Source organism: Pogoniulus pusillus, chromosome 18 (genome assembly GCF_015220805.1).
Source record: "Pogoniulus pusillus isolate bPogPus1 chromosome 18, bPogPus1.pri, whole genome shotgun sequence".
Classification (NCBI taxonomy): Eukaryota; Metazoa; Chordata; class Aves; order Piciformes; family Lybiidae; genus Pogoniulus; species Pogoniulus pusillus.
In genome coordinates, this window is record NC_087281.1 from 19578325 (window position 1) to 19606098 (window position 27774).

The window sequence follows — 27774 nt, forward strand, 5'->3', positions numbered from 1 at the left end:
ACAGCTGTGCTTCCTTAACAGCTGTGCATCCTTAGTGGAAACGTTAAGGGCTTTATTCTCTTCCCAACCCATAATTTGTCTAAAGCACACCAACAGTATATAACAGGGTTCCAAAGTGAGCATAAACTCATTTTGGTAGGCGTTCAAGTTCCTCTCAAACATACACCTAAATCTGCAGTAGGAAGACTCAGCCTAGGTTTAAAAAGTTACAGAGCTGCCAGTGAAGTTTGCATTTTTCCAACCTTAAATGAACATGCAAGAGGTTAAGTTCTTCACTGAGAGAGTCATTGGACACTGGAATGGGCTGCCCGGGGAGGTTGTGCAGTCACCGTCCCTGGAGCTATTCAAGGCAGGACTTGGATGTGGCCTTGAGCTCTGTGGTAAAGGGTTGGATTTGATGATCTATGAGGTCTCTTCCAACCTTGGTGATACTGTGATATTGTGATCCACACATCCTAACATGAAATATTAGTGAGGCAACTGCTTCCAGGCATAAGCAAGTACTTTAGTGCTTTTATGGACATTTGAGGGGCACTGGATAATATTGGTAATTCCAGTTAAGGGAAAACTATCTATTTACCTTAAAACTTCCATTAGTAGTCTGGTTAAAAGGCAACTCAACTCTTAAAATACACTGAGATAGCAGGAATAGTCAGCTGTAGCAAGGGAATACAATGCATTTTCCAGTCACTCCATTGTCTGCACACATTGGGATTTCTGGAGAGTATTATCAGCAACGACCATGTATGTGATGGGACAGTGCTTCAAACATCAAGCACTACAACAAAATCAAAAAAATTCAGTTCACAGCCTGAACTTTGCCACTGTGATGACTAAGACAACACAAGCATACTCGAGGCTGCTAAGATCACAGTATCACACAGTATCACAGTATCACCAAGGTTGGAAGAGACCTCATAGATCATCAAGTCCAACCCTTTACCACAGAGCTCAAGGCCAGACCATGGCACCAAGTGCCACGTCCAATCCTGCCTTGAACAGCTCCAAGGACAGCGACTCCACCACCTCGCCAGGCAGCCCATTCCAGTAGCCAATGACTCTCTCAGTGAAGAACTTTCTCCTCACCTCGAGCCTAAAGATCATGGCAATTCAATTCTTGTATTTGTATTTATTTACAAAGAAGCAATTTTCTAACACTATTTCCCACTGCTGAAAAGTCCAGTGCTTAGGACTCAAAAATATTTCTTTAAATTGGTTAGTATTACTTAAATTGGTTTCTCTTTCCCAGAAAATAAAATCTATTAAATAGATTTCCTCCTCTACTTCACCACTGGTTGTAGGTTTTAATCTTTACGTTTAACAGTCAATACATCTCTAGGTGTCCTTTGCTTTTTAAGTACATCACTTCCTCAAAAGTGAAACCCAGTGAAAAGATATCTTTTGTTATCCCTTTACTTCTTCAGTAGCTAGAGTTGAAAGTGTTTTGGGAGGCAGCAGCTTGAGACATATCTGCAAATGCTTATTTACAAAGGCTTGGGGCAGCAATTTAGGAAGGAAGCAATTAAGCCAGTCAAGAGAAGTCAATAAAAACACATGCAATGTGTTTTATAATTTTTTAGGAGGTTAGCCAGCAGTATAACAGGTGAAGTCTGTGATCATCTTGTATCAGTTATGCATTTCTTCTTGCCTTCAATGAAATGGGGTTTCTTTGTCCAGTCACAAAATACTGGACAAAGTGTGACTGCCTCAGACACAAACTGAGCTGAATGCAGGTAATCCTTTAATTCTGTTTTTACTATATTTTCTTGAAACAAAACATCTCTGATGATCAGCCTCTAAAATATTTCTGGTTACCCATCAGAAATTCACACACCCAAGAAATATACTTCTCACAGACCTCTAAAAGGTAGCTAGTTGCTCTAACTTCTGGACTCTGCAAATGCACACAAATTTAGCAATAACCTTCATACAATTCATTGCCAGTTTTCTACCAAGGGTTGTCAGCATGGGTTTTATCTTTAAAGGAACAGTATCAAAATATCGGTTTCATTTTTGTGCCAGACAGCCAAGGCAACTCATTTGAAAAGCAATTACATTTTTTACTTAGTTATGATTTCTCTTAATATATTAGGACATAGACTTTCTGACAGGACATCAGAAATAGCTTGTTGTTCAATCAATACATTTTACAGAACAGATGGGAAAACATTTAAACATCTAAACAAATTGTCTGCACACCTCTGTTGTGAAAGAAAACTGAGAACGTGGATACACCAGTGTACTATTAAATTAAGGGGGGAAAACTGTTTTCAATTAACCTTACAGTTCAGGTGGAGTGTATGTTCCTTAAGCATTCTTGGTAAGCCTTCACACATTTTTATTGCTACAGTTGTTGGTCTGCTAACAAATACTCACCCACGTATTATTCAACAAAACTTTAGAAGTATATTTACTACATCTTTCTATCAACTGGGGTAACAAGTACCTACAACAATGATAACATTTTCATTGTTTTTATTATAAGGAGGCCAAAAGACAAAACATCAGGGTTATAGATACCCTGGGAAATGGACAACTGAGAACACAGCCAAGGAAGAAAGTTTTCTCTTCCTGCTCTAGTTTTTTCAAGTAGCTCTTCTATATTTTGTACCTGTCTTACACTGCTGCTTTACTTCAGGTCCTAATGCAGACTATCTCCCTTACATGTGTTTGTACTAGAGATTTTCACCAACCTACCTCTATTTTTGTTCTGCAGTCTGAAAAAAAATAGCATTTCCAGGCACAATATGTGCTGCATCAGAAATGGTACATTCTGGCATAAAAGGCAATTAAGTAAAGCCTTCTAGAGCAAGAACATGTAATATTCAGTAATGAGTTTAAGCTCTTGCAAGGGACCCTGACTTCAGTATAACTTAACATCTAAAACAAAAAAAGAAAAGTTAGGCTATTGTACATGAAAAAAGTATTCTAATAAAGGACTGGAAGAAGTTAATGGCAACCCTGGAAACAAAACCCAACAAAAGTAAACCAAACCAAACCCCTGAGGAAATAATTACATCAGATTAAAAAGACACCTCAAAAGTAAAATGTATTCAATAGTAAAGAAAAAAAAACCCAAACAAACAGAAAACCAAACAAAACCCTACCAAACTAACACCCTGAGCCAGAAAGCTAAAATACCTCTGGTTTAGAAGTAACAAAAACCTTTCAAAGAAGGCAGTAAGTAAAAGCAAAAGATTATTTAAGTCTACAGAAAGATCACACTTGTCTCTCACAACTCTACCAACTCTACTTCTGGAAGAAAAACTGCAGACCTGTTCATATCTGTACTAATTATCACTTCACTACCAGTAGTCTCCATAACATACACTGCCAAAAGAAGCAAGATGTACAAGAAGCAACAAATAATTATAATATTCTAATATTTCTTTCTGCTTGCTCATTCTTCCTGAAATGTTTCTGAATTTTCACTGATGTTAAACAGCATTTGTTGAGCTTTAGTTTACACTTCATTACCCTCAGAAAAATTCAAGGCTTTTGCTGAGATGAAAATAATGTCTGCATTGATTAAATGAAAATGAATGAAAAATGCTTCAAGCATGTTACTGAGACAGTCTTTGGAAGAATTTTCATACTGATTTATTCTACAATAAGAAAATTGCTCTTTGCTTTCAAGTTCTGTTCTGAATACAACAATTTATGGGCAGTGTAGAGCTAATCTGTTTTCTAGTATTTTGTTTATTTTATTACTTTTATATTAACCAGATTTCCTGAAAATTCAACTTCTTGTTACATCATTGGCTGTCTGGTTTCAGGAGTGAGTTTACCTCTTTTGCTAATTTATCTTCTGTACTTGTAAGTGGGAAATGCTTTCACATCCATATCTAAATACTCCCCAGCTTTTGATATTGGTTAGGACAATAAATTATGTTCTGCTATGGATATCCTGCCTTGTCCACATTCCATCAGTTTCATCTCAAGTAACACCAAGCTAACAAAAATGCCCAAATTCAAATCACTAGCATTTTGGATGACTTAATCAGCATAAGGTGACACAATGTGGTACACTAAAACACAGTAACTGATAACAAAAGGGAAAAAAGAGCACACTTGAATTTTCATGAGGCACTAGCATTTAAAGATAAAGCAACTTTCTTTGCATTTCCATTTCCTGTGAAAAATAATTTACTAGTTAGAGCTTTAGTGTAAAAGCCACACTGGAATCTCCCATAAATCAGAAGGGAAAACATTTTCAGGCATAGATGATATTCCTTCTCACACTCTCCACTGGTCCTCACCCAGAAATAAAGTATAGCCAAATACACAACAAACAGCTGTTGAAGAAGACGTGCCAAAACTAAACCATATTTCCACAGGTAAAATAAAACCTATTGTGCCTCTGCTAAGAATCATATTATGCAGGAAGCATCTAGGTAAACAGAGAGTAAATAAACTTGAACTATCCTCTTGAAGCCAAAAGAAAATCAGTTAAACAAAGCACAACAACATAACCACAGTGTTTAGGTATTGAGCATACTACCTATACTTTCAGGAAAAAAAGAACAAGTTATCAGAAGCTGAGGCTTTTTGGTTTTAAGCAAAAGCCAACAACCAAAAGAAAAGGATTCTGCTTCACAAGGAGGCAGTAATGTTTCATACTGTAGGTTAAGATAAACACTCTAACATAAAACCAAAAAAGTTATTATGGCATCAGTGTAGGTAGAACTTAGCAATTAATATTCATCAGATTAGGTACTTCCTATTTTATGGAATAAAAGAATTGAATTTTTTTAAGGAAACTTTTTAATTACATAACTCAACAGAGATGAATATTAAGACTATATTCAACTAACACAAATGAATAAGCAAACCTTCAGTTCTCATAGGATAGATCCTTGGATGTGGCAGTCCACACACAGTGTATTTTTGTTCATTTTATCTTCTCAACTTAGTTTTACATTTGTCTACACAACAAAGAAGTAATGCTGCCTGTTCTAGATCATCCCTAATCCCACGAGTATCCCCACTGCACACAATTTATTTACCATTGTAATAACGGGGCTAATAATCTTTTTTGTGACATCACAAGAAAAATATGATTACAACCTGCACCACTACCAGTATGTGTTAAAATTTAATTCATTAAATTTTAAAAGTAGCCTTTCGACAGCATTCTTTGAGTATGGAACACAACTGATTTGAATATGTACTTTGGAAAGGAAGAAAGAATACAACCACCATCTTTCTGGGTCCCTGGCTGATGAAAAATAATGTTCTATCCTTGGACAAAAGGATAACATACTGTACAACATACTTTCCCAAATATACATTGAACATTTACAGGATCAATTTCTTTTATCAGTAAAGGGAGTTTTGTGTGGGTTTGTGATTTTGGGGGGGGGGGGGGTTAAGGGGTACTCTATTTTGTTCATTCTAATTTGGTAATCAAAGAATTTTTATTTTTACACTATTACAGAAGTGCATTTTTCTAGGTTTCCAAAACCACCTTATTCAACCTTCCCCATCTGTCACCATCTGCTTCTTTTTAGCATGTACTTTTTGTGTGATCACATAAGCATGTGAAAAATAACTAACATTCAGATGATTGTCTGCTGGTACATTTGAGGACTGGGCATAATAAAAGTGAACTGCCAAATCGTACTTAACACTTCTAATTTTGTTGGGTCTTGCATGTAAGCTGCATTTGATTTTCAAACTGTTTTACAGTTGGAAAGTTGATCAGGTACTCTAACTCAAGAGTAAAACTGAGACTACATAATTAGCTCAGCTCCTCTATTCAAAGAAAGGAACAAAATGCAGAAATACATCCACACAAGTTCACACATCCATCTTGACTGAGTCTGTCTGCACAGTGTTGCCTGAGGCACAGGATAAGATGCTCAAGCAGCCGACTTCTGGACAGTCACAGCCTGTGTCTGCCCTCCAAACTACGACAGGACAAGAAATAAAGGACTCTCATAATTGCACTGCTGTTTGAAGTCTCACAGAAACGCTGGAGAAGCAAAAAACACCAAGTCAAGGGTGGAAATGCAGAGATGCAATTCCTTAACAATGCAGCAGATACTGCTTAAAGGAGGGAAGTAACCACAAACTGCCATTGAGACACAAAAGTAAATTGTGGAGGTATCAGCTTCCAGAACTCTACATTTTTTGCTTGTAAATGTACTTCTTAAACCAGTTTTAACATGAAAACAAAAAACAGGGCTAAAGGTAGAGAAACAAACTTTCCTCTCACCCTCCAAAAATGTATTATCCTGACTCTGAAGTGAATTTCGTACACAAAATTCTCTCTTGTCAGAGCACCACTACAGGGTCTTTAGCAAAACTTTTATGAGCCAGAATATCAACAGACTTATAAGCATAGACAATTTAGTGGAGTGTTTAATTATCCTTTCTCTAAAAACAGAATTGACAGAAGTCAACAAAATTAAAAGAAGCCCAGTGACAGCAGGAACTACCCATTCCCCTAAATAAACTCCAAAAGCCACAATAAATATTCACAAGTCTTCATCAGAGGTAACCAAATATGAGTGAGATTCACTCTCTAGAGTATGATGGAAGACCAAGATGGGGCTGATTCAAGGACTCTGGGTGACAGAGCACTGGAACCACCTGCCCAGGGAGGTTGTGGAGTCTACCTCTCTGGAGATACTGAAGAACAGTCTGGATGCACTCCAGTGTGGTGATCCTGCTCTGGCAGGGGAGCTGGATCAGATGATCTTTCAAGGTCCCTTCCAGCCCCTGACATTCTATGATTCCATAAAGGTCCTTTTCCACTGTCTATTTAGCGCACATTAGTCCATATTGGTCTTCTTTTCCCATTAAAAAAAAAATCAACACAAAACACACACACACAAAAAAGTTTGGGAGGTCCCTTGGCTGTATTACACACAAAATTTCATTTCACTGTAGTATAACGTGCAGGTCTTTTCACACCTTCACTTCAGCTAATCTCTCTCAATTGGTCTGCCTCAGTTTATCCATGATGTGGGTTGCTTCCATCAAGTTGTTTGCAAACAAACACCTTCCTAATTTCCCCACACCTAATGAAGCTCTTCTGTAGCATTCCCACTGCAACTTCTAGACATCTATCTACATTAAAATTCCTTTTAAAAACCACTGTTTTGCCATGGTGCATACAAAAACTAGAAACAGCCATTTCCAAGCTATGCTGTCTCAGTGCATTTCACTGGCTCACTCTCTGCTCATATATCACTGAGTTTCAACTCATTTCAGACAAGTTAGGTGGCAGATCGTTATAGTCTCAGTCCAAAAATTCACCAAGTGCTTTTGACAATTATTACAATCCAATATAAGCTACCATTAAAAGAATTAAATAAATGTACAGCTGCATCTGTGACAACATGTGTTTTGGGGTTTTTTTTCTCTACTGCAACATTTTATAATCTGCATATACCAAAACTTTCCTAAAAAACTCAATTTCAATTCCTGTAAACATGGGAGAAGTGGGTTTTTTTCATGCTATAACCTTGCCTGCAGTACAGGGTACAATGCTTCCTCTTGCTGAAATTCAGCCATTGAACTCTGATGAGCAAGTTCTAGATCTTGGGTGATTCCTACATCAAAGCCATATCCTTCCCAAAAAGTAAAGCTGTAAGTAAGAAATTATGTGAAAAGTGAGGAAAGACAGCAGTTGCTTCTTGATAAAAGAGTTTTTACCTTTCATTTCTCTGGGATGAAACTCAGGCAAATAATTGACTGCATATGAGTTCTCTCATTCTCTTTTATAAAAGGAAGATCATCAAAGGGGAAAAAAAAAGGATACCCACCAAACAAGCATTGTGTAACTCATCATAATACTTCCCTCATCTCCACTGGTCTCATTTTAAAATAAGTTAGAAGACATGCAGATCTCACACCTATGAACAAAGGCTATGAATCTACTTTGGTCTTACTTACTGTCATACCTTTAAGTGATAGTAACTTCATAAACCATATTGACATTATCTTGCTACTTAAAAAAAAGCAAACTACAGACTACTGTTCATATAGGAATGCATTTACCCATCTAGTCTGTACTTCTACTAATTAAACTGAATGAGGTCCTACCATTTTCCCTGTTATTAGACTACACCTAAATACAGATGGTGAACTATGCCTGGGTTATTTTTTTCACAGTCTCAAGTTGTGCCAGGGGAAGTATAGGCTGGATGTTAGGAGGAAGTTCTTGCCAGCAAGAGTGACTTGCCATTGGAATGAGCTGCCCAGGGAGGTGGTGGAGTCACCATCCCTGGAGGTGTCTAAGAAAAGACTGGATGAGGCACTTAGTGCCATAGTCTTGTTGACTGGCTAGGGCTGGGTGCTAGGTTGGACTGGATGATCGTGGAGGTCTCTTCCAACCTGGTTGATTCTATGACCATTGATCATGTACATCTATGAAAAGTCATTTGAATGATCATCCATAAATTTCCTTACAGACTTGTTCATAGTCAAAACATCTTCTCTCCTCCTCTTAAAAAACATTATAAACTTCAACAGATTAAAAACTTCAACATGAATTTCTGGTATTTTAAACATGTGTCTCCCCATGACACAGTGACTGTCCTACATCAACTAGAAGCGTACATTTAGCTCTGAGAACTTGAAATGAAATACAGAGACCCAGAAACTGCAATCTCATATAAGTTACCCTTATAAGCAATCAGAGCTGCAAGAACTTTTATTTCTCTGCCCAAGCAGCGTCACTTCCTGAACATCCTATTAAAGAAAGTCTGTATAGGTTTGAATCTTTATTAGCAGGTCTTTGATCCTTCACAATGAACTGAAAACTATCAAAACCCAAACTGCTTTTAAGTGTTTGCCAGGTATATTTACAGTACTTTCTCAGTTTATTCTCTTTATAAAGCAAGTGATACTGTCTGGAAAAGACATATGGTCTTGTTCTACCTTTGCCACTGCAAAATAAATGTTTTGTGTATTTTCTGAAAAAAAGAAAAAAATAAATCAAGAACACATCTGCATTTCCTAAAAGGGACTACAAGTCATCTTTTTCTCATTGGATCATTCTTTATTCTCTGACACTGCAATGATTTCCAGTGTGATAGCTTGCTTTGAAGAGTAGTAACGGAAACAGACTTGTAAGAAAATCTCTATTAAGCGATGAGAAATTACAAAGTATTTTGTATCTTTCAAATAGGGAATACTGCAGATTGAGAGTAGGAGAAAATAATAAGTATTTCTACTACACTCCTCAAAAACAGACAGACAAACCCCATCCTTTTAAATAAATGAAGCTTGGAATAGTTATACTGTAGATGACAAAGGAATTTCACTGCTTATCAGCCAACCAAATTATTCTCAAAAGACTATATAATTCCACAAATAAAAAGACTACATCATTCCACAAATAAAAAGTTGGAAGGAACTGCAATCTAACTTTTGCAAAAAGATGGAGTAATGAGCAGGACTCAACAACGGTTTTTAAAGCATCTGGAGAACCAAGCTGAAGTTCTTGTTTGGAACTGAATGCACAACACTGAACATTTTCTTACAAAATATTAAGCCTCCCAGCCTCCTCCCTTCAGACAAAGGCACATTCTCTTTCGAAGACAACATGCAATAGAAACTTTCTAGTGGTGCTGAGCTGATGGGGAATCCCTTGAAGAATGCTTACAAAAATGGTAAGCCCTATAGATTGACTAGAAAAGTGTATAAGTATCAGCCACAATCTATGTCAATTAGCAATCTTGAATATTGACAAGATTGGAAGTAAGGACTAATGCCACAGAATCATTGGAATTGAGCAAAAAAAATAAGGCTATCTTTCACATCAATATTTAAGTTGCATTTGTCAATCCCAGGGGAGAGGCCGAATGACACTTATGAGCTCCATAAGCAGTACAACTGACTGAAGTCAAAGAGGATAAAATCACTATTTTGAGAGCGTTTCCCTTGCTTTTTTTCAGCAAGATGTGAGCATTAATACAGCATCCTTCAGGCTAAACTGAGGCAGTGTGGTCTGGATGATCAGGTGGCAAGGTGGATTGGGAACTGGTTGAAAGAAAGAAGTCAGAGAGGTGTGGCCAGTGGGATGGAGTCTAGTTGGAGGCCTGTGACTAGTGGGGTCCCACAGCGGTCAGTACTGGGACCAGTTCTGCTCAATAAATGCATCAACAACCTGGATGGCACAGAGTGCAATGTCAGCAAGTTTGCTGATGACACCAAACTGGGCAGAGTGGCTGACGCACCGGAAGGCTGTGCTGCCATTCAGCAAGGCTGGAGGGTTGGGCAGGGAGAAATATAATGAAATTCAGCAAGGGCAAGTGTAGAGTCTTGCACCTCGGAATGAACAACCCCAGGTATGAGTATAGGTTGGGGACTGACCTGTTGGAAGGCAGTGAAGGGGAAAAGCATCTGACAGTCCTAGTTGATGGGAGGTTGACCATGAGCCAGCAATGTGCTCTGGTGGCCAGGAGGGGCAATGCCATTCGGGGGTGTATCAAAAGGGTGTGGCTAGTAGGTCAAGAGAGTTTCTCCTGGCGAGGCCACATCTGGTGTACTGTGTTCAGTTTTGGACCCCTCAGTTCAAGAGGGACATAGTGCAGAGCCACAGGGATGATTAAGGGAATGGAGTATCTCTTATGGGGAGAGACTGAGGAGGTTGGGGCTCTTTAGCTTGGAAAAGAGGAGACTGAGAGGTGAACTCATCAATGTTTATAAATATATAAAGGGTGAGTGCCAGGAGGATAGAGTCAGGCTCTTCTTGGTGATGCCCAATGACAGGACATGGGGCAATGGGTGGAAGTTGAAGCATAGGAAGTTTTATGTAAACATAAGGAAGATTGTTTTCACTGTGAAGGTGGCAGAATACTGGAACAGGCTGCTCAGGGAGGTTGTGGAGTCTCCCTCTCTGAGGATACTCAAAACGCACCTGGACACATTGCTGTGTGACCTGTTATAAGTGATCCTGCTCTGGCAAGGGGGCTGGATTAGATGGGCTTTTGAGGTCCCTTCCAGCCCCTGACATTCTGTGATTCTGTGATTTTGTAATACTGGGCCAGATCGTTCGGGTGACTTGAGCCTCCACAACAGATTTTCAAGTAACCAAACCAGAGTTGCAAAGGGAACCAAAACAACCTCCTTGTGTCTATCTTTTTATCAGTCCTTCAGAAGTCTCATGTTTGACATTGTGAGTGCTAATTAATAGTAAAGATAGAGTGGCATATTCTGGGATGCTACTTCTCCTTACATGCTACCTAGCAGCTACGTTTTGATGCCTGTATCAACCAGTTTCAAGGTTGATACACTCAACTGTTTTTAGCAAAAATATTCCTCTCCCTACATCTGGGGAGTCTGGGTAAAACACAGCAAAATCAGTACTCTCCTATTCCCCCTTGCCTCCACTGAAGCTATATAAACACTAGCTACACAGCACAGTTAAGTAGGATCATATGTTCCAAGTGATGGACAGATAAAAGATTATTTTTTAAGAAATCACTGGGAAATAAAAACTTTAGCAGAGGAAGGCAAACATGATCAAGAAAATGCACATTAGAGGCCTTTTTAAACTCTAAGAAGCTCAGTATGGATACACATACAATCATACAAAGAATAGTGGCAGATAAAACTGTAACAACTGCATTGTACTAATCAGTTCTTTACTACAATGAACAGTTTTCATCACACAGACTTCACAGTCTAAAATTAAATTAAAAATAAACATTTTACATTTTATTACAAGAAAATATTTTAAGTCATACCTCAGGTGCCAGGTATTCTGGAGTACCACAGAATGTCTTCATAGTTGCTGCATCTGTGATTCCTTCTTTGCACAGACCAAAATCTGTAATTTTTATGTGTCCATCTTTATCCAACATTAGATTTTCTAACTGTATGGTGAGGAAAAAAAGTTCCCTTAGTATTTCTTAACAAAATAGACTGGTGCATTACATTACATTCACATAGAAGATACAGATTTATACAGAAGAAGATACAGATTTATTGTTTGCAATAGAGCTTTTTGTATTAATTACAGCACCTATAATATTACAGCATTTAACAGCGTTTACTGTTCTATAAATAATTATTTAATACCTTAATATTTTACAACAGTAAACCCTAAGTCAGTCAAAGTGTGGTCTTTCATTCTGAAGCTTTACAAATTTGTTGCATTACATCTTCCACAGAATGAAAGCAAAGTAACTTCCTAAATATCTCAAGACACAACCAAGTAATTCAAGGTTAGAATCCTGGCTGGCATTTGGTGAGACTTCATAGATTTCATTTGCTATAACATGACCTTAATCGATCTGGTTGCACTTTACTACACTGACATGAAACAGATAGTCTACACTCATAAATCTTTTCAATCTTGTCATTAACAGAGAAAATTTGATGTAGAGAGGCTACCGATAAAAACAAACCACTAAGGTAAACTCCTCCTTGTACACTTGCAAAAGACACTGGTCTTGAATTGTGTATCTGTACCTTTATACACTCTGCATTGCTTTTTAAATACAGGATCCTTGTTTTGAAGTGTGAAAACAGAATATATAGCCTGCTGGGGGGATAGGTTGGACTGGATGATCTTGGAGGTCTCTTCCAACCTCGTTGATTCTATGATTTACGGTGGACTTAACTTAAAAAGCACAGATAATATAATTCTAGAAGTTGCTTTAATAGCAGTATTTTAAATAGAACTAAACCCAAGTAAATGGTACTTCTGAACAAGTTTTCTCAACAAAAAAAAAGTTGGCTTTTTTCCAATTTTATGTGTAGTGAAGATATCAACAAAGAATAATCATAGCCATGCCCCCCCTAAGTCTACATAAAGCTTGAAATACAATTCAGAAGTATGAATTTTTGAATGAGTCTAATAGTGTCATACAAAGAAATTGCAAAAGAGAGGACACCAGCAATAGAAGACTAATAATGCTGGATTTCTCTTTTCCTATTACTTATAATGAAGGTAAAACATCATGAACTCTCCCTCCCTGACTACAAATCTGACTTTTGCAAGATGTCAGAGCATTTCACATTACTACAATACCTTCAAACTGGCACACTTGTACAAAGGAGTCCATAAATTAACTCCACTAATGTGCATGTATAATGGGATGGCTCAATTTCCTGTTCAAGAAATTAAAGGCTTGTCATAGAAACCTCATCATGGAATTTTAGAGGTTACTTCCATATAAATCAGAAAATGTTCCTGTTGAAAGCAGAGGTTATTTTCCTTAGAACATGTTCATACTATGTCATATGGAGTTTCAGGCAAAAAGGTGATACACAACTGTATATACACCCAAAACTAAGACAAATTACATTCCACTATTATGTATCTTTCTCAAGATACAAAAGGAGAGTAATTTTAAAATTAAGGCTGAAATTAATTCCTATTGAGTTATTCTGAATTGTTGAAAAATGTTTTCAGATCATACAAGAACATAACTCTTTAGTGAAACGAACAGAACGCAGTCATTGTCCCCCTTGTGTGGGGACAGTGAGAATTATCTTTGAGGTTTCTGTTCAAACCCCAAGTTCTGAGTAATGGAGAAAAATAAAAAGGATCAGAAATTTAAATCTCCTTCAAGTGCTATTTCCAAGGTATGCTGGTTCTTTTTTTAACCAACTTAAAGTCATGCACCCAGGTATAGATTACTGCATCATATGACCTCCTTCATCACACACAGAACTTTAAATACATTTTTTTCCCCATTAACTCTGAATGGCGCAACTTTATAATTACTTTGTGTTCGTCCCAATAGTCTCTGTAAAAACAAAAATTTGATTACTTTCTTTTCCTCCTCTTTTTTTTTTTACCTTGAGATCACGGTATACAATCTTCCCAGAATGCAGATAGTCGAGGGCAGAGACAATTTCTGCACCGTAGAAGCGCGTGCGGTCCTCTGAGAACACCCTCTCTCTCGACAAATGGAAAAACAGCTGCAGGGTAAACAGCAGGGACAGGACTGTAATAATTACTGATTTAGTGGGGGAAATTAACACAAACATAAAACACCTCTCATCACCATATTGTGATGATAGATAGTGTACTCTCAATGGACACTCAGCACTCTTAGACAGCAGCTGGCTTATCTTTTCCAGGTTTCCAAAGGGAGAAAGCGAGCTGTTAAATCAGCGTTTTAATCAATATACCAATCTTGTTTAAGGCATTCTGCTTGCTACTCATTTAACCTCCAGTTACCAGAGGAGAGAAGGAAAAAAAAAAAAGTATGCAGCAGCATTATTCTGTACTTCTTCACCATCACTTTCTCAGATTTTTTTAAAGGCCCTGAGAAATATTGGTAAAATATCCAGGTTATGATTCCACCTTAAGTTTTTCAGTCATTTAGTAACTTCCCTTTGAACTGAAGTCAGTTGAGTTCTTTCACAGACTTTCACTGAACAGGTGAACAGGAATTCTACAGAACCACCACATGCACACTGCCAGCAGGATCACATTCACTACAAAATAGAAGCCAACAACTGCTTAGGAGTTATAAAACCAAATCTATAGTGTATTTCTTTGCTACAATGTAAACGTTTCTTTCGAGGGTTTTATCTCTTCTTTAATATTTTATAAATAGCAGCACTTTGCAGACACTTTTTCAACTTAAGTCTGTCAGTGAAAAGTGTCAGTCACTACGTATTGCCAGTAACTTCAGTTGCAATTAAAAAGTGGAAGGTGAAGTTCTGTAAGGTTGTCAGCATCTTACTGTATAAAACACCACCCTCAGACCCTGTAATTACACCCAAAAAAAGGAGAATTCAGCTGTTTAACTGAAATGCTCTCTAAAATGGTTTTATTTAAAGTCTTAAGAAGGCTTGGGAAAGTCCTCTAGCAAAGATTAGTGGTTGGAAGAGACCTCCAAGATCATCCAGGCCAACCTAGCACCCAGCCCTAGCCACTCAACCAGACCATGGCACTAAGTGCCTCATCCAAGCTTTTCTTGAACACCTCCAGGGACGGTGACTCCACCACCTCCCTGGGCAGCCCATTCCAATGCCAATCACTCTCTGGCAACAACTTCCTCCTAACATCCAGCCTAGACTTCCCTCAGCATAACTTGAGACTGTGTCCCCTTGTTCTATTGCTGGTTGCCTGGGAGAAGAGACCAACACCCACCTGGCTACAGCCTCCCTTCAGGTAGCTGTAGACAGCAATGAGGTCCCCCCTGAGCCTACTCTTCTCCAGGCTAAACACTCCCAGCTCCCTCAGCCTCTCCTCGCAGGGTTTGTGTTCCAGGCCTTTCACCAGCTTAATCCAAATACAGCAAAATACAAAAATCCATGCAATTTATGCTTTTATGTCTGTTTTGTGGCCTCTTTCATAAATAATCATAGAATCATTTCTGATGGAAGAGATCTCTAAGATAATCACATTCATGTCACTTGTTTTTAAGAGTTTCACTTGTTTTGATGGCATCAAATTAATTCAAAATAATGTGAGGCATATAAATAGCAAACACATCCCAAAAATTTATAACCTAGCCCTACATTCATATCCATGCAAAAGGGCTACTGAAATTTTTGTATGAGATTAATCCAGTAGCTGAGCAGCAAAATCATAAAGTTCTAAACCCTCAGGATGCTTGTCAGCAACTGATGTTATTAGTTCCTGTCCCAGTTTGAACATGAATATTAACCTAGCAAAAATATTTTTTCTTTAGTGTTTAGTTTAAAAAAACAAAACACTTCATATTCATTCAAAATACCAACTTCCAAGTAAAGTGACCAGCTAGAAACAACCAGCAACAATTCTGTTTGCCAGAGACCTTGAGTTCCCAGCTCAGCTTGTTTTAACAATATATACAGCTCTACAGTCATTCTTCATATTATTATCACACGTAGCAGAGTTGTTACTGAGTGAATAATGCACGTTTGGATATAAAAATTCATAATAAAGATGAATTCATACTATCAGATATATGCTGAAGACACTAAAGCAAACTTTAAAATTATAATATAAAGATCTAATTCAGTGAGATCATAGCATTGTTTTCAGGTAATTATTTAGTTGCTTCACTGTTTTGGAATAATTATGCCACGAGGTTCTATTCACAGAACATAAGGATTAGATGTATTAAGTCAGAGAAGGTAAAGAAAAAATGTCATGGAAGATTATGAAAAAAACCCTCCTCTAATTATTAATTTACAATTAATAAATATGTGCTATAAAGTCATTGTAATTGCACTAGAAATAGGTCTGGCATAAAGAACGTCATTTTGTACGTAATAGCTTTGATGGCATAGGTAAGAGTGGTACAGCTACAGCTGAGACCAGAGCTATAAATTTCCCAGTCTTTAAAACTGAACAAAGTTGCCATGGTTTTCTTTTCATAATAAGAGAAAAAAAATAATGCAAACAATTGAATAACTACAGACAAAAATTACAGATCAAAGTATGCTCAACTGCAGATACAAATACATAACAGATACGGCTTTAAATCAATTGGCATGTTAAAATTTCTGCACATCCCAGTGACCCATTTAGCATGTTCAAAGTTGTACAGCTGGCTCTTGCTCTTGTATATTGGATTTGCTAAGCAGTTAAACACATTCTATATCTGACTGTTGATTTGACTTTTTGCAAAGCATTTGCAGCAGCAGCCTTGAAATCTGAATTATATGTTTATTGTTTCAGACTTTCTGCTGCTCCTAGGCACATTCTATGTCCAAACATACATAGTACCTTTATCATGGACTATCATAACTTCAGAATAAGGAGTATTTTCTCATTTACTTAGTTTAGAAAAACAAACCAGGACACAACCAAGAAAAAAAAAATCACAAAGCTTACAACAATAGTCAGTTATTTTTCATTAGATAAGTTGTAAGTCCTCTGTCTTCTCTTCAAGACACCAATATCACATGTTCAATTACAACACACCATTTAGTTCTCTCTTGCCTAATGAACTGAAGTTAAGAGCTGTGGAAAAAAAATGCCAAATGGAAGAGAGATTCAGAATTCTGCTGTGGAGAAACTACCCAAACAAATTTTAGAGTTAAACTTCGTTATACTGATAATTACCAATTAAGTTTGTTACAAAGTATGGAGTCTGAAATTACCCTGAAAGTGCAAAGAAAGAGAGTTAACTCACTGGTCAATGTAATAGCTAGAATCAGAACAAACTGGGTCAAACCAATCAGCAGATTAACCTGCCTATTCTCCCAACACAGAAGTGAGAGAAAAGTAACACACAAAAACTTGGGACTGAGACCAAAAAAAAGTGAGATAAGAATAGAGCTTACTGATCAAAATCAGACAGACATGGTATAAAATGTGTAATTACCTTAGCCTATTTGCAGAAGCACAGTGTAAATCAGCAGCAAGCAGAAGAGAGTGAACCAAAAGCCCAGGCCAGAAATCTACTCCCTCATTCCTCCTTGTCCCACCACCATCGAAGCAGGAAAGAGCAACACCCAAGAATCTAGAACCCAGAAGCAGCAACTGGAACAGGAACCTCACATGTTGCAATCTGAACTTCAAGCCCCTTAATACTTTGCTCCAGTTAGCACTTTAATTTTTTGAAGCTGGCATGACTGCAGCATGGTAGGAATACCAGCAGCAGGTTCAACTCAATTCATGACAGCCACCTACCCTGCAGAGTATTAGATTTAATTTCTAAAGTGTTCCAACCTTTAGAAGAAAATACTGGAAACAAAAGATAGGAAATACACTCCAAAAGGAGACCCCAAGAATAAAGAATTATTCTTAGAATGCAATTTTTTATACAATTCATACCATTCTGTGTGGTCTGGAAGGTGGCACAAGACTTTAATGTTCTCCTAATGCACTGCAATCACACTGTAGTCAAAATTATATGGGTTACCAAAGGAAGAGCAGGTAAATCCAACACCAGCAGGACAACCTTCAACACAGCCTTACACATGATTTTTTTCTAAATGTTGACAGGACAAGGACAGCAAAAAAATGTACAAAACCTGTATTTATTTTCTTTAAAGTAGGCTTCTATTTGTCTGCAAGTACTGATAGTTTAATGCATTTACAAGACTACTGTGTATTTTGAACCAAAGTAAAGAACTCAGTTTATCATGCAATGCAGCATGTACTATTTTGTCACACACTCTTAAATATGGTATTTCAAAGTCTGGATACTGAAATTTGGTCACTGCATCTCAGCTTTACATAGTTTCTTTTCTAAAATCAAATTTCCATGTCTTAATGCTACGTGAAAAGTGATTTCTTCAGGGCAACAAAGGTACTGAGAAGTCATCACAACAGTAACACTGCAACAGAGTTTACGATCAACAGGCATTGTTAAACACTTCATCCAAAGTGTGCACCACAACCACTGAAAAAAAGAGAGTTATCATTTCAGCCCACAACAAAGATTTCAAGTTTGGGTCCATCAGCAGCAGAAAATTAACTGTAAATGTTGTCAGTATGAGAAAAATGCATTTGGTATTTCTGTCTCAAAGGTTTGCTTGAAAAAAAATCCTCTCATATTTTATTTCAATATATTTAGTGACAGAATATGTTGAGGGTTTTTTAAGGAAGGAGAATTCAATACTTTACACAACATGAAAAAAGCACACACAGAGACTAGTAAAACTGACACAGTTACATTTTCATTAGGAATTCTTCCCTTATTAACAGAGTCTAACTAATTTGAAGCTACACTGGCAAGGCTAAGAAAAGATAAATAGCCACTGTTATCGTGGGATGTTAAATTTAACATGGATTCAGATTTTTGCCAAGTACTGAAGTATCTTGGTCAGAATAAGTTTAACACAAGTTCTCCTCCTGAATAAATTCAGCGACCTACTTCCTTGGCTGTTTTCCTTCTAAGCCATAGGAAGAGGAACTGAAGACTCCTAGTACTGACTACACTTTTTATTACTGTAGTGGGACAGAAACCTAAATTGTGGCATTTTCTTGCTTTATTCTGGTTGAGAGCCATGAATATGATAAAAATGTCAAGAACTCCTTCATTCCGAGGACTGTTTGGGTAATGTGCCCCTTAAAGATACAATCCACAAAAACTCCAAAGCAATTGACTCAGGCACAATTAACTAAAGAGAATTTTTTAATCTAAAGGCATTTTAAACAGAAACATACTAAAGATAGTACTGCTCTGGGGAGAATCAAAAGCAGCGTGGCTCTGCTACTGTCAGTTTCCCACTGGACGGATACATCTACAGGTTGATTTTTCAACACCTTCACCAGTGAGAAAGCATTGCAGGAAAATGAAACTTTGTTTGAACACAGAGGGATGCAGCAAAAGTCTGTGCCTGGTACAGGAGATGTGCTTACAAATGGCTAAAATGCTGGCTAAACTTTGTGCAATTTTGTGCAGTGTTTCAGTTCTAACAGCATGTTTGTTTTTACAAATATGAAGTCATTTGTATTTCTCAGTCACGTAGACAGTGACCAAATTCTGAAATTCACAGGACAATTTGGTAAGACTGAAGATTTTCCTATTACAAAGGATAAGTTGTCCAACTTACTGTTCCAGATCTAGCACATGAGCAAATCAGGAGAGTTTCTTCAAAGAAAACTGCCTGCTCTGAAAGGCCACCCACTGTGGCAAAAATTTACGGTTGGCTTCGCTGAATTAGGGAACAGTCAGCAAAGAGTATGAGCAACACTGACAAATAGGAGCATCATACCTGGGAAAAAGCAACCCACTCTTGGCAAAGTTCTTTGCAATTACTCAAATCCCAGTAAGCAAAAGCAGGCTGCCACCAAGAAATCTGTGACACAAGATGTATAAGCAGCTGCCATAAAGGTCACCACCCAATGCAGGGGCATAAAAGACACGAGCCTGATCAAAACACTATGTCAGAGTATCCTCAGATGTAAGATAGGAATCAATAACATTCTCTGTGGGCTCTGCTCTGCATTCAAATAAGACACAAAATTATCTTTCAGAAAGAAGAGTATGCTGATGATAGGTTCATGTTAAAAAGACACTTTCACAGTGTATCATCTGAGATTACAGAAATGAGAAAAGGTATTACATGGGGAAAACTAAGAAGAATTAGCTAGTTTATAAAGGCTCCACTTTTAAAACTCACTGCAGATAGCACTGCCTTAATTTTGGTGACATAAGGTCAATATCAAATAAGCCATCTGAGTGTGCAAGAGAAGGCTGCTGTTCCTTTACTGCTGAGCAAGACTTTTCTGTCTAGTTCAACTTGTCAAAACTGCTCAATTCCTTTGATGTCCAGAATGCGGTTAACATATATTTAGTCAAAAAAGCCATCCTCACATATCAGACCCCTATAGTGGGACACTATGATTAGTTCTGCCTAGTAGAGAACAGCCACAGACAGGTTTTGCTTGTTTCTTCTTCACAGGGAGAGTTATCAAACACTGGGATGGTCTGTCCAAGGCAGTAGTGGAGTCACCATCCCTGAAGATGTTTAAGCAGTGTGTAGACCTGGACACGGTTTAGTATTGACCCTTCAGTGCTGGGTCGAAGGTTGGCCTGGATGATCTTTGAGGTTGCTTCCAACTGGATGTCTTCTGTGATTCTGAGTATGTAAATGGGCCTCAGATGGCCCAGAGATTGCCAGAGCAATGAATGCAAGGCAGGCACTCTGGGGGTGATCCATCATTAGGGTTGTAGCCAAAAACAGTTTTACTGTAGGAGAATACAGCAAAGGGGTAATGCAAAACATGGTATAGTGCCACAGCATTTCCTGAATGAAGAAGCAGTCTTCTAATAAGAAAGCTAGTGCAAATACTTAGTCCTTTAATGTTATTATGCAGCACATAGTGGACTATCAAGTGTAAAAATAAGGAAAAAATCCCTAGTTCCTATCATAAAGAGATACAGTCTGAATAGCAAACAGCATCTAAAGGTAGATGAGATTGCAGTTCTCTTCAGTTCCCTTTGACAGGTATGGTTTTTGATATTCCATCCTTCAGTAAACAGCTGGAAGACAACAACACCACCTTCAAGGCTAATAACACTTTAAATTTAGCACTGAAGTTGAAACTTCCAGAGCACACAGGAAGAGAAGGGATAAAAGTAATGAAAAACATGAACACATCACTCTTTTCTCACAGGTTTTTGCAATGGCAAATTCATATTAGGACAGAAGCAAGAGTAGGCAACAACCTTTTCCTTGTTTGCACTAGACTGTGATCATTTCATGCCAGAACATGACACGGTATGTTTGAAGAAAAAAGCAATAAGCAATATTTCTCTACTGTGAAATTACTTTTCATCATTCCAACAGTCTAAATGTTCACAAACAGGAATTACTTTTGACATCATAGTTATGAAAAGATTTATTTCTGTTTTTTAAATAAAACCACTTTAAATATTTTTTAAATAAAATAAAAATGCCCAAACCTTAGAAGATATTAGAAAGCAAAAAAGGCAAGAAAAAATATCACCTTTGAAGTATAACCCAGTGCAGAACAATTTCTCTTTAAACTTACCTCTCCTCCGTTAACATACTCCATCACAAAACACAAACGATCCTTTGTCTGGAAGGAATATTTCAAGGACTTGCAAAGAAAAAGAGCAAAACCAAACCAATTAACATCTTGTATTAACCCAATTTCTTACACTTCAGCTGTAACAAAGCTTAGTTTTATCTTCTTACGCAGATAATTCTGACTTGGTGAGAACTTTCATGTCTTTCCTCATCTCTGACGTATGGATGTGGATAGGAAAACATCATGCTTGTAATAATAAAACACTAAATATTTACTAAATTACACAACTTTATACTGCATTTCCTATTGTCATACACAGTACCAGCTACTCTCACTTGAAATATTTCATGATGTCCACTTCCACAATGCCAATGAAGAAAGAGGTTCTTTTTAATTTCTGCCAAATGAAATCTTTAAGTCATCTTAACTGTCAGCCTGCTTATGTTTGCTAAGCAAGGATGCTCTAGTTTCACTTACTATGCAATGTTAAAAACACTGAGTGCCAAATGAATATATTTATTCACATACAATTTTTAAATCATAAAACTGTTATTATCTTAATTAATTAAAACTTCTGACTTATCAATGTTGATTTGATTTTGCTTAGGAAAATGCTACCAAAGAAAATCTATAGGTGTAGTCTTGGCCTAAAAGAAGTGCAATGCAGTAAAACTGCATGTAAAAAAACAGTCATAAGAAGACTGATGTAATTTAAATACTGCATGTTTCCTTAAAATAGTTTTTTTTAATAAAATATCAAAAAGATTTAAAATTACAATTGCAGTAACATCATTGAACAATTGGATTGGAATCACACCTACTTCTGTTTACTTTTACACTGCAATTTAAGAAACTTTGGGGGGTGTCATTTCTCCTGAGTGTATTTCCAAGAATATTTTGGCAAACAATGTAAATGTCATCCTCTACTGTCTAAAAGGTTTATGATTTTCTAAATAATAAAACTTCCATGCTATACTTTGATAATTCAATACAAAAAATAAAGTAACTTCTCACTGTAGTAAAATACGTGTTAATTACCTTTTGAAGTCAAATAAAATGCTTCTAATATATGCTCAAAGGAATCAGAAGAAAGTCAGTTGTAAAATGGAAATTATGTATCAGAATTTGTCATAAATCTTCACATTTTTATAATCTTTTCAGTATTCTCTTTCTGTTAAATATTAACCATTTGAAGACAAAGATACTAAAGCAGTGAGGTTTGAGTATTGTTGCTCCATGGTCTACTTACATTGAACAAATAGTGGGTTTTATAATTTTATCAGATTCTTATTGAAGTATTCCTGGTAAAAATTACTTGAAATTATATGAAATTAATTAAATGAATTTAAAAGTGTTAATGTTAAAAAAAAAACAACCACCAACATTGCTTATTAAACTTTTTAAAATTACAAGAAACTTTATTTTTGATCTCTTAAATACATATTCTCATAAAGGACACCATGTGCACCAGACAGCTACTGCTTGTTCACAAATCACCATGAAAGACTTCAAAGTTTGTTCATAGCTTATTTTCATAGTGGAATACTTATTATGTTGAAAATTACTTGCTAATGTTATTTAAATTAATTCCTAAAACTTACTGTTAAAAAAGGGTGTCTGGTGTTTTTCAATACTCTGCTTTCTGTAAGTGTATGAGCCACTTCATCCTAAGAAATAAAGAACAGAAGAAGTAGATCTGAATTGCGATGTACAATTGGTATTATGAGGAGAAGGTCAATGCTTTCATAGGAGAAATCTATAGAAAAGTTCTGGAAAATGAATGAACCTGAAAAAAAGATGAAAAATAACTCAAGTGTTTTGAGAAAATATTTTAAATTAAATTTAAGTTTGGCAAAATATAATTTAATTTATTTCATTTTATTATTTTAAAACTAAAATATCCAATGCAGGGAAGAATTTGTCAGTTTAAACGTATCATCACAGTTCCGTTGTTCTGCTTGAATCATCAGTGTAGCTCCACCAGAGTGAATCCTTTTGCAAGAAAGGTATAAAGGTAGCAATCAACAGGCAACTGTGAAGCCTAAAGTTAAGTCAGATTTTCTGGTTTTAAACATTTGCAGGATTTAGTGTTTATTTTGCTTTTCCTTAAAAAACATGTAGCTATACAAGACTCCCTTCCTCTCCCACTTGGGTTGTCCTTCTAAGCCAAGTGAGCAGTGCTCAAAGGACCAGTACTTCCCTGACTAGGCCTGACCTCCTCTCCCAGAGGACATGAATCTGGTGGGAGATGTCTACACAACCCCACCCCATGTCCAACCAGATTTTGAGGAAGAGGTAATTTGGAGAGAGACAGTGACACTCTCCTGTCTGCACACCTAAACAAGGAAGATTAAAATGAGCCCTGTGCCAACAGGAGAGAAACTAAGCCAGGAAAGCCCAGACCAAGAAAGATCACCTCTGCTTGTCCTCCATTCCCTCAAAAGCCAGGATCCTCTCACCATCTCCTTGAGAGGCTGAAGGTCAAGAGACACACCAGAGGTGAGAAGCAGCCTGCAGCAGGGACAGTGAGGCTGTGGAGCAGACTTGTGGTCTCTCATGCCATCAGATTTGCAGAGACTGGGGGCAGAAGATGGTGGGAAGAGGGCTCACCCTGTGATGTAATGACAAGCAGCTCCAAAATGATAGGGATAACAGCAGGGCGCTTAGGAAGCTCAGACTATGAGTACACAGCCATTTGATGCAGTTCTGCTTGTAATACACGCTGTGAATGCCCCCTCTCCAGGATGCCAGGGACCCAAAAAGCCAAAAGCCAGGAGCAGCTTTAGCCATTCCCACATTCAATCTTTACAAATATTGGCATTGTTAGCCTCAAACATCCAAAAATCTCAATCACATTCACATCCCCAAAATTTTCCTTATTTAATAATTGAGATTATTTTTAGTTGTGTCCCACAAAAATAATAACATACAGGCATCTTGCTCTCAGTTTATTCTGTGCAAGTGGGATTTTAAAACCTTAGAATTCCTAGAAACAAAAGTCAGAGCAGAAGATCAAGTTTAAATTAGTAAATTTATGACTACATACAAGAGCTAGTAACATTAAATTAATGAAGTTTAAACGACTGGACAATGCCAGCCTAAACCACTTCTTCAAACAACAGCTTCAGACTTTTCTGTCTCAAAAACTGAAAACATGAAAATTATTCAGTCTCATACACAGCAATCTTACCTGACACAGTAGAAACAGAGTACAAGCCCATTAAATTAATTGCATTTATCTGAATAAGCCTGCAGTTGACATAGAAAATGTTTCATGTAATACACCCTACAATGCATTTTTCCTTGTTTTAAACTTGGACTGCACTGCCTTTCTGCCCAGTGAACTCTCTCAGTGTTATACCACACTCCAGATTATAAAACAATGGAGAAAGGTAGGCAAAATGGCCACACATACTTTTTTCTGTATTCTTCACTCCTGAAAATATAGTCATTCCTGTCAAACTCAGTTACTACCAAACATTCTTCTGTATTAGATGCTGATTGTTCTAGTCAAAATAATTAAGGGACACAGTCTCAAGTTATGCTGGGGGAAGTCTAGGCTGGATGTTAGGAGGAAGTTGTTGGCAGAGAGAGTGATTGGCACTGGAATGGGCTGCCCAGGGAGGTGGTGGAGTCACCGTCCCTGGAGGTGTTCAAGCAAAGCCTGGATGAGGCACTTAGTGCCATGGTCTAGTTGACTGGCTAGGGCTGGGTGCTAGGTTGGACTGGATGATCTTGGAGGTCTCTTCCAACCTGGTTGATTCTATGAATTAAACAGTATTAAAAATAGAACCTTCCTTACCTTTGCGATAATAACTTCTTTTTTCAGAATCTTCATGGCGTAGTATTTGCCGCTGGCCTTCTCTCGGACCAGGATAACTTTGCCAAACGTGCCTTTGCCCAGCAGTTTCAAATAGTCAAAATCATTCATTGTCTATAAGGAGCAAAGAACAAGGGTTAGCAAGGCTAGTGCTATCTAGTTCCAGTTTGAACATAAGTGTGTTCACATATAACTAATATGTTACTAATAGAATAAGAATAGTTTACCAAAATAGGAAGTCTTCTATAATTGGGTTCATAATAGTTAACTGTATCCTTAAACCATCAGGACACATTGTTCGACCATACTATTATAGTTCTCTAAAGTTAAGTACTGCACACACACACTCCACTTTTACAAAGCTCACAAAGAAGGAAGTCTTAGCCTACACTAGCATTTCATGAATGCTCCTCACCTAAGAAAGCTCATCAACTCCTGATTACCAGGGACATAAGAACAGGGCATATTGGTGTGTTTTGCATAATACCAGCTACTGCACTTTAAAAATTTAGTGCAGATAACTATTACATGACTTTTACATTAATCAGTCTGGGTCTGAAAAAGGAAGAAGGGGCATGTTTTCCTCTTCCATGTGATCACGTTACAGCGACTGTTCAAGCATCTAGTATTGCCCTAGTTTTGTTGTTTAAACATAGTACACCTGGAACTGGTCCTACCATCAGACAATTTCAGTCTGAGGTTTATCAGAAAAACTGTAGTGTCACACACAGAAAGAATACAACTGGATGATCTGACATCCCAGAGCAGTTTAATCACATCAGCAAGTGCAAAGATTGAAGTTAATAATCATCTACGTCCTACAAGTTCGTTTCACAGCCTGTTCAGAGGCATCAATCCTATGGTCATGTCATAAGATGCAAAGAGGAAGACATAGAGTAAACAATACAATACTGAGAACCCAGTAATTGCACATGGTCACAGTAGGATTTCTTTGGACAGCTCAGAGCCAATCACTGGCTTCCCCTGTATGCTTCCACAGATCATCTTTCAGCAACCCGTGCTACTGGCACTGGCTGCTAGCTGCAGCATGACATAACCACACACGATCTATCAAAGCACCCTTGAAGAAAATGGTTAAACGCTCTGAAAGACAACACACTCAAATACTCTTGTTCTACTATTGCCCTACAACATCAATAATCTTCCTTCCTTTGTGAAAAATACACCTCAAAACATTTATTGAAGTAATTACACTTCAATTCTCAGATTTGTTAAGTTAAAGACACATAATCCTGTTATGTGTGAGGAAAACAAAAAGTCATGCCTTATCTCCCATCTTCCTAGTGTCTCTTTCTACCACCAAATGCAGCCTCAAGCAATTTTTTTGAATACTCATGTTCCAGATAAACTTCTACTTATGGAATTAGTACTTTCCTTATCCCTACAAGAAACTATGTCTAACAGCACCTACATATCTCACAAACTTTCCAAAGGTAGATCTAGTGGCCATATTCCTGGTGTGCAATCACAAATACTGGCAGTGAAATATACTCTCTCTTGTGAGAAAGAATGAAGGGCAAAATTTCCTTCTTATTTCCTTAGTTCAAGTGTATGATGCTAATGCTGTGGGTCTTAAGTAGCTGCCAATCAACTGTGAAAATCACTTATCCAATTTCTCAGAGTTGGTTTGAAATCTGCTTATATAAGAGGAAGAACGAAGGTTCCATCGACCATTTTAATGCTATAATTTCTTAGCTTTTATGTGGTCAACCTGCAACTTAAAAGACGCAGAGGGAATTGACCAAAATGAAGGTGAAAAATCCAAAATGCATTCCAAACACAACTGAGGCAGGAGATGAGTAATTGAGGGCCAAATCCTCCATATCTGCAGTCATAAGATGTCATATTCCTGGACAAAGAGTGGCCAACAGTTTTATTGCTGAAGAATAATACTAAGTTAGTGACCATAACAGCTGCCACTGCTAACAGTCCAGTATTAATGGGATCATAAGCAATCTGAAGGGAGTAACTTTCCCCCATAATTCTGATCTTTGAAAGCCTGGACTTACAAAAGGATCATCAGAGCCTAAACAAAACCAGCTCAGAAAAAAAGCCCTTTGCCTGCACACAGGAGCATGATCTTGGCTTGACTGATCACAGCCATGGATTTGATGATTAAGGGCAGCAAGCCAGTCAAATTGTAAGGCTTATTCACCCAAATTTTTCTTACATAATGTAAGCAAAGCACCCATGATTCTAGCTGCAAGAGCAGCTAAAACAAGTTAAAAAATATATGTATATTCATAAGAAGAAGGTAATAGGTTTGCAAGACTATGAGCTGTGGCTTAACAGCAGGTTATGGCAGTAGTGCTAGTTCTAAGAATAAACCCTTCTGATGCTCTCATTCTTCAGAAGCTCAGCAGAAGGCTTAGAGATGATATGCAGTGTAGGATAGCTCAAAAAGTCTGCCAAAGAACACAAGACCTTAGGAGATAAAAACACAGATGCCATAGCTGAGGGTGTACTGAAAACTGGTGAAAAAATGGAAATACTTCCTAAACCCAAGGGATGTTGGTAAGCAAGTTCAGAGGCTCCCAGAAGACTGGATCCTTTCTACCTGCTCAATTTTCCT

At 37.5% G+C, this 27774-nt stretch overlaps 1 protein-coding gene across 5 annotated transcripts in view; it reads right to left on the minus strand.

Moving 5' to 3' along the window:
* Positions 1-27774, minus strand: part of AKT3 (AKT serine/threonine kinase 3) — a 151263-nt gene that overhangs the window by 20018 nt on the left and 103471 nt on the right. For all 5 annotated transcript variants that reach the window (XM_064158656.1, XM_064158654.1, XM_064158657.1 and 2 more), the window contains 5 exons: positions 25164-25295; positions 22963-23028; positions 21362-21430; positions 13765-13887; positions 11703-11831 (listed from right to left, as the gene is read on the minus strand). In XM_064158656.1, the coding sequence (XP_064014726.1) occupies positions 11703-11831; positions 13765-13887; positions 21362-21430; positions 22963-23028; positions 25164-25295 (519 nt within the window). The remainder of the gene's footprint in view (positions 1-11702; positions 11832-13764; positions 13888-21361; positions 21431-22962; positions 23029-25163; positions 25296-27774) is intronic.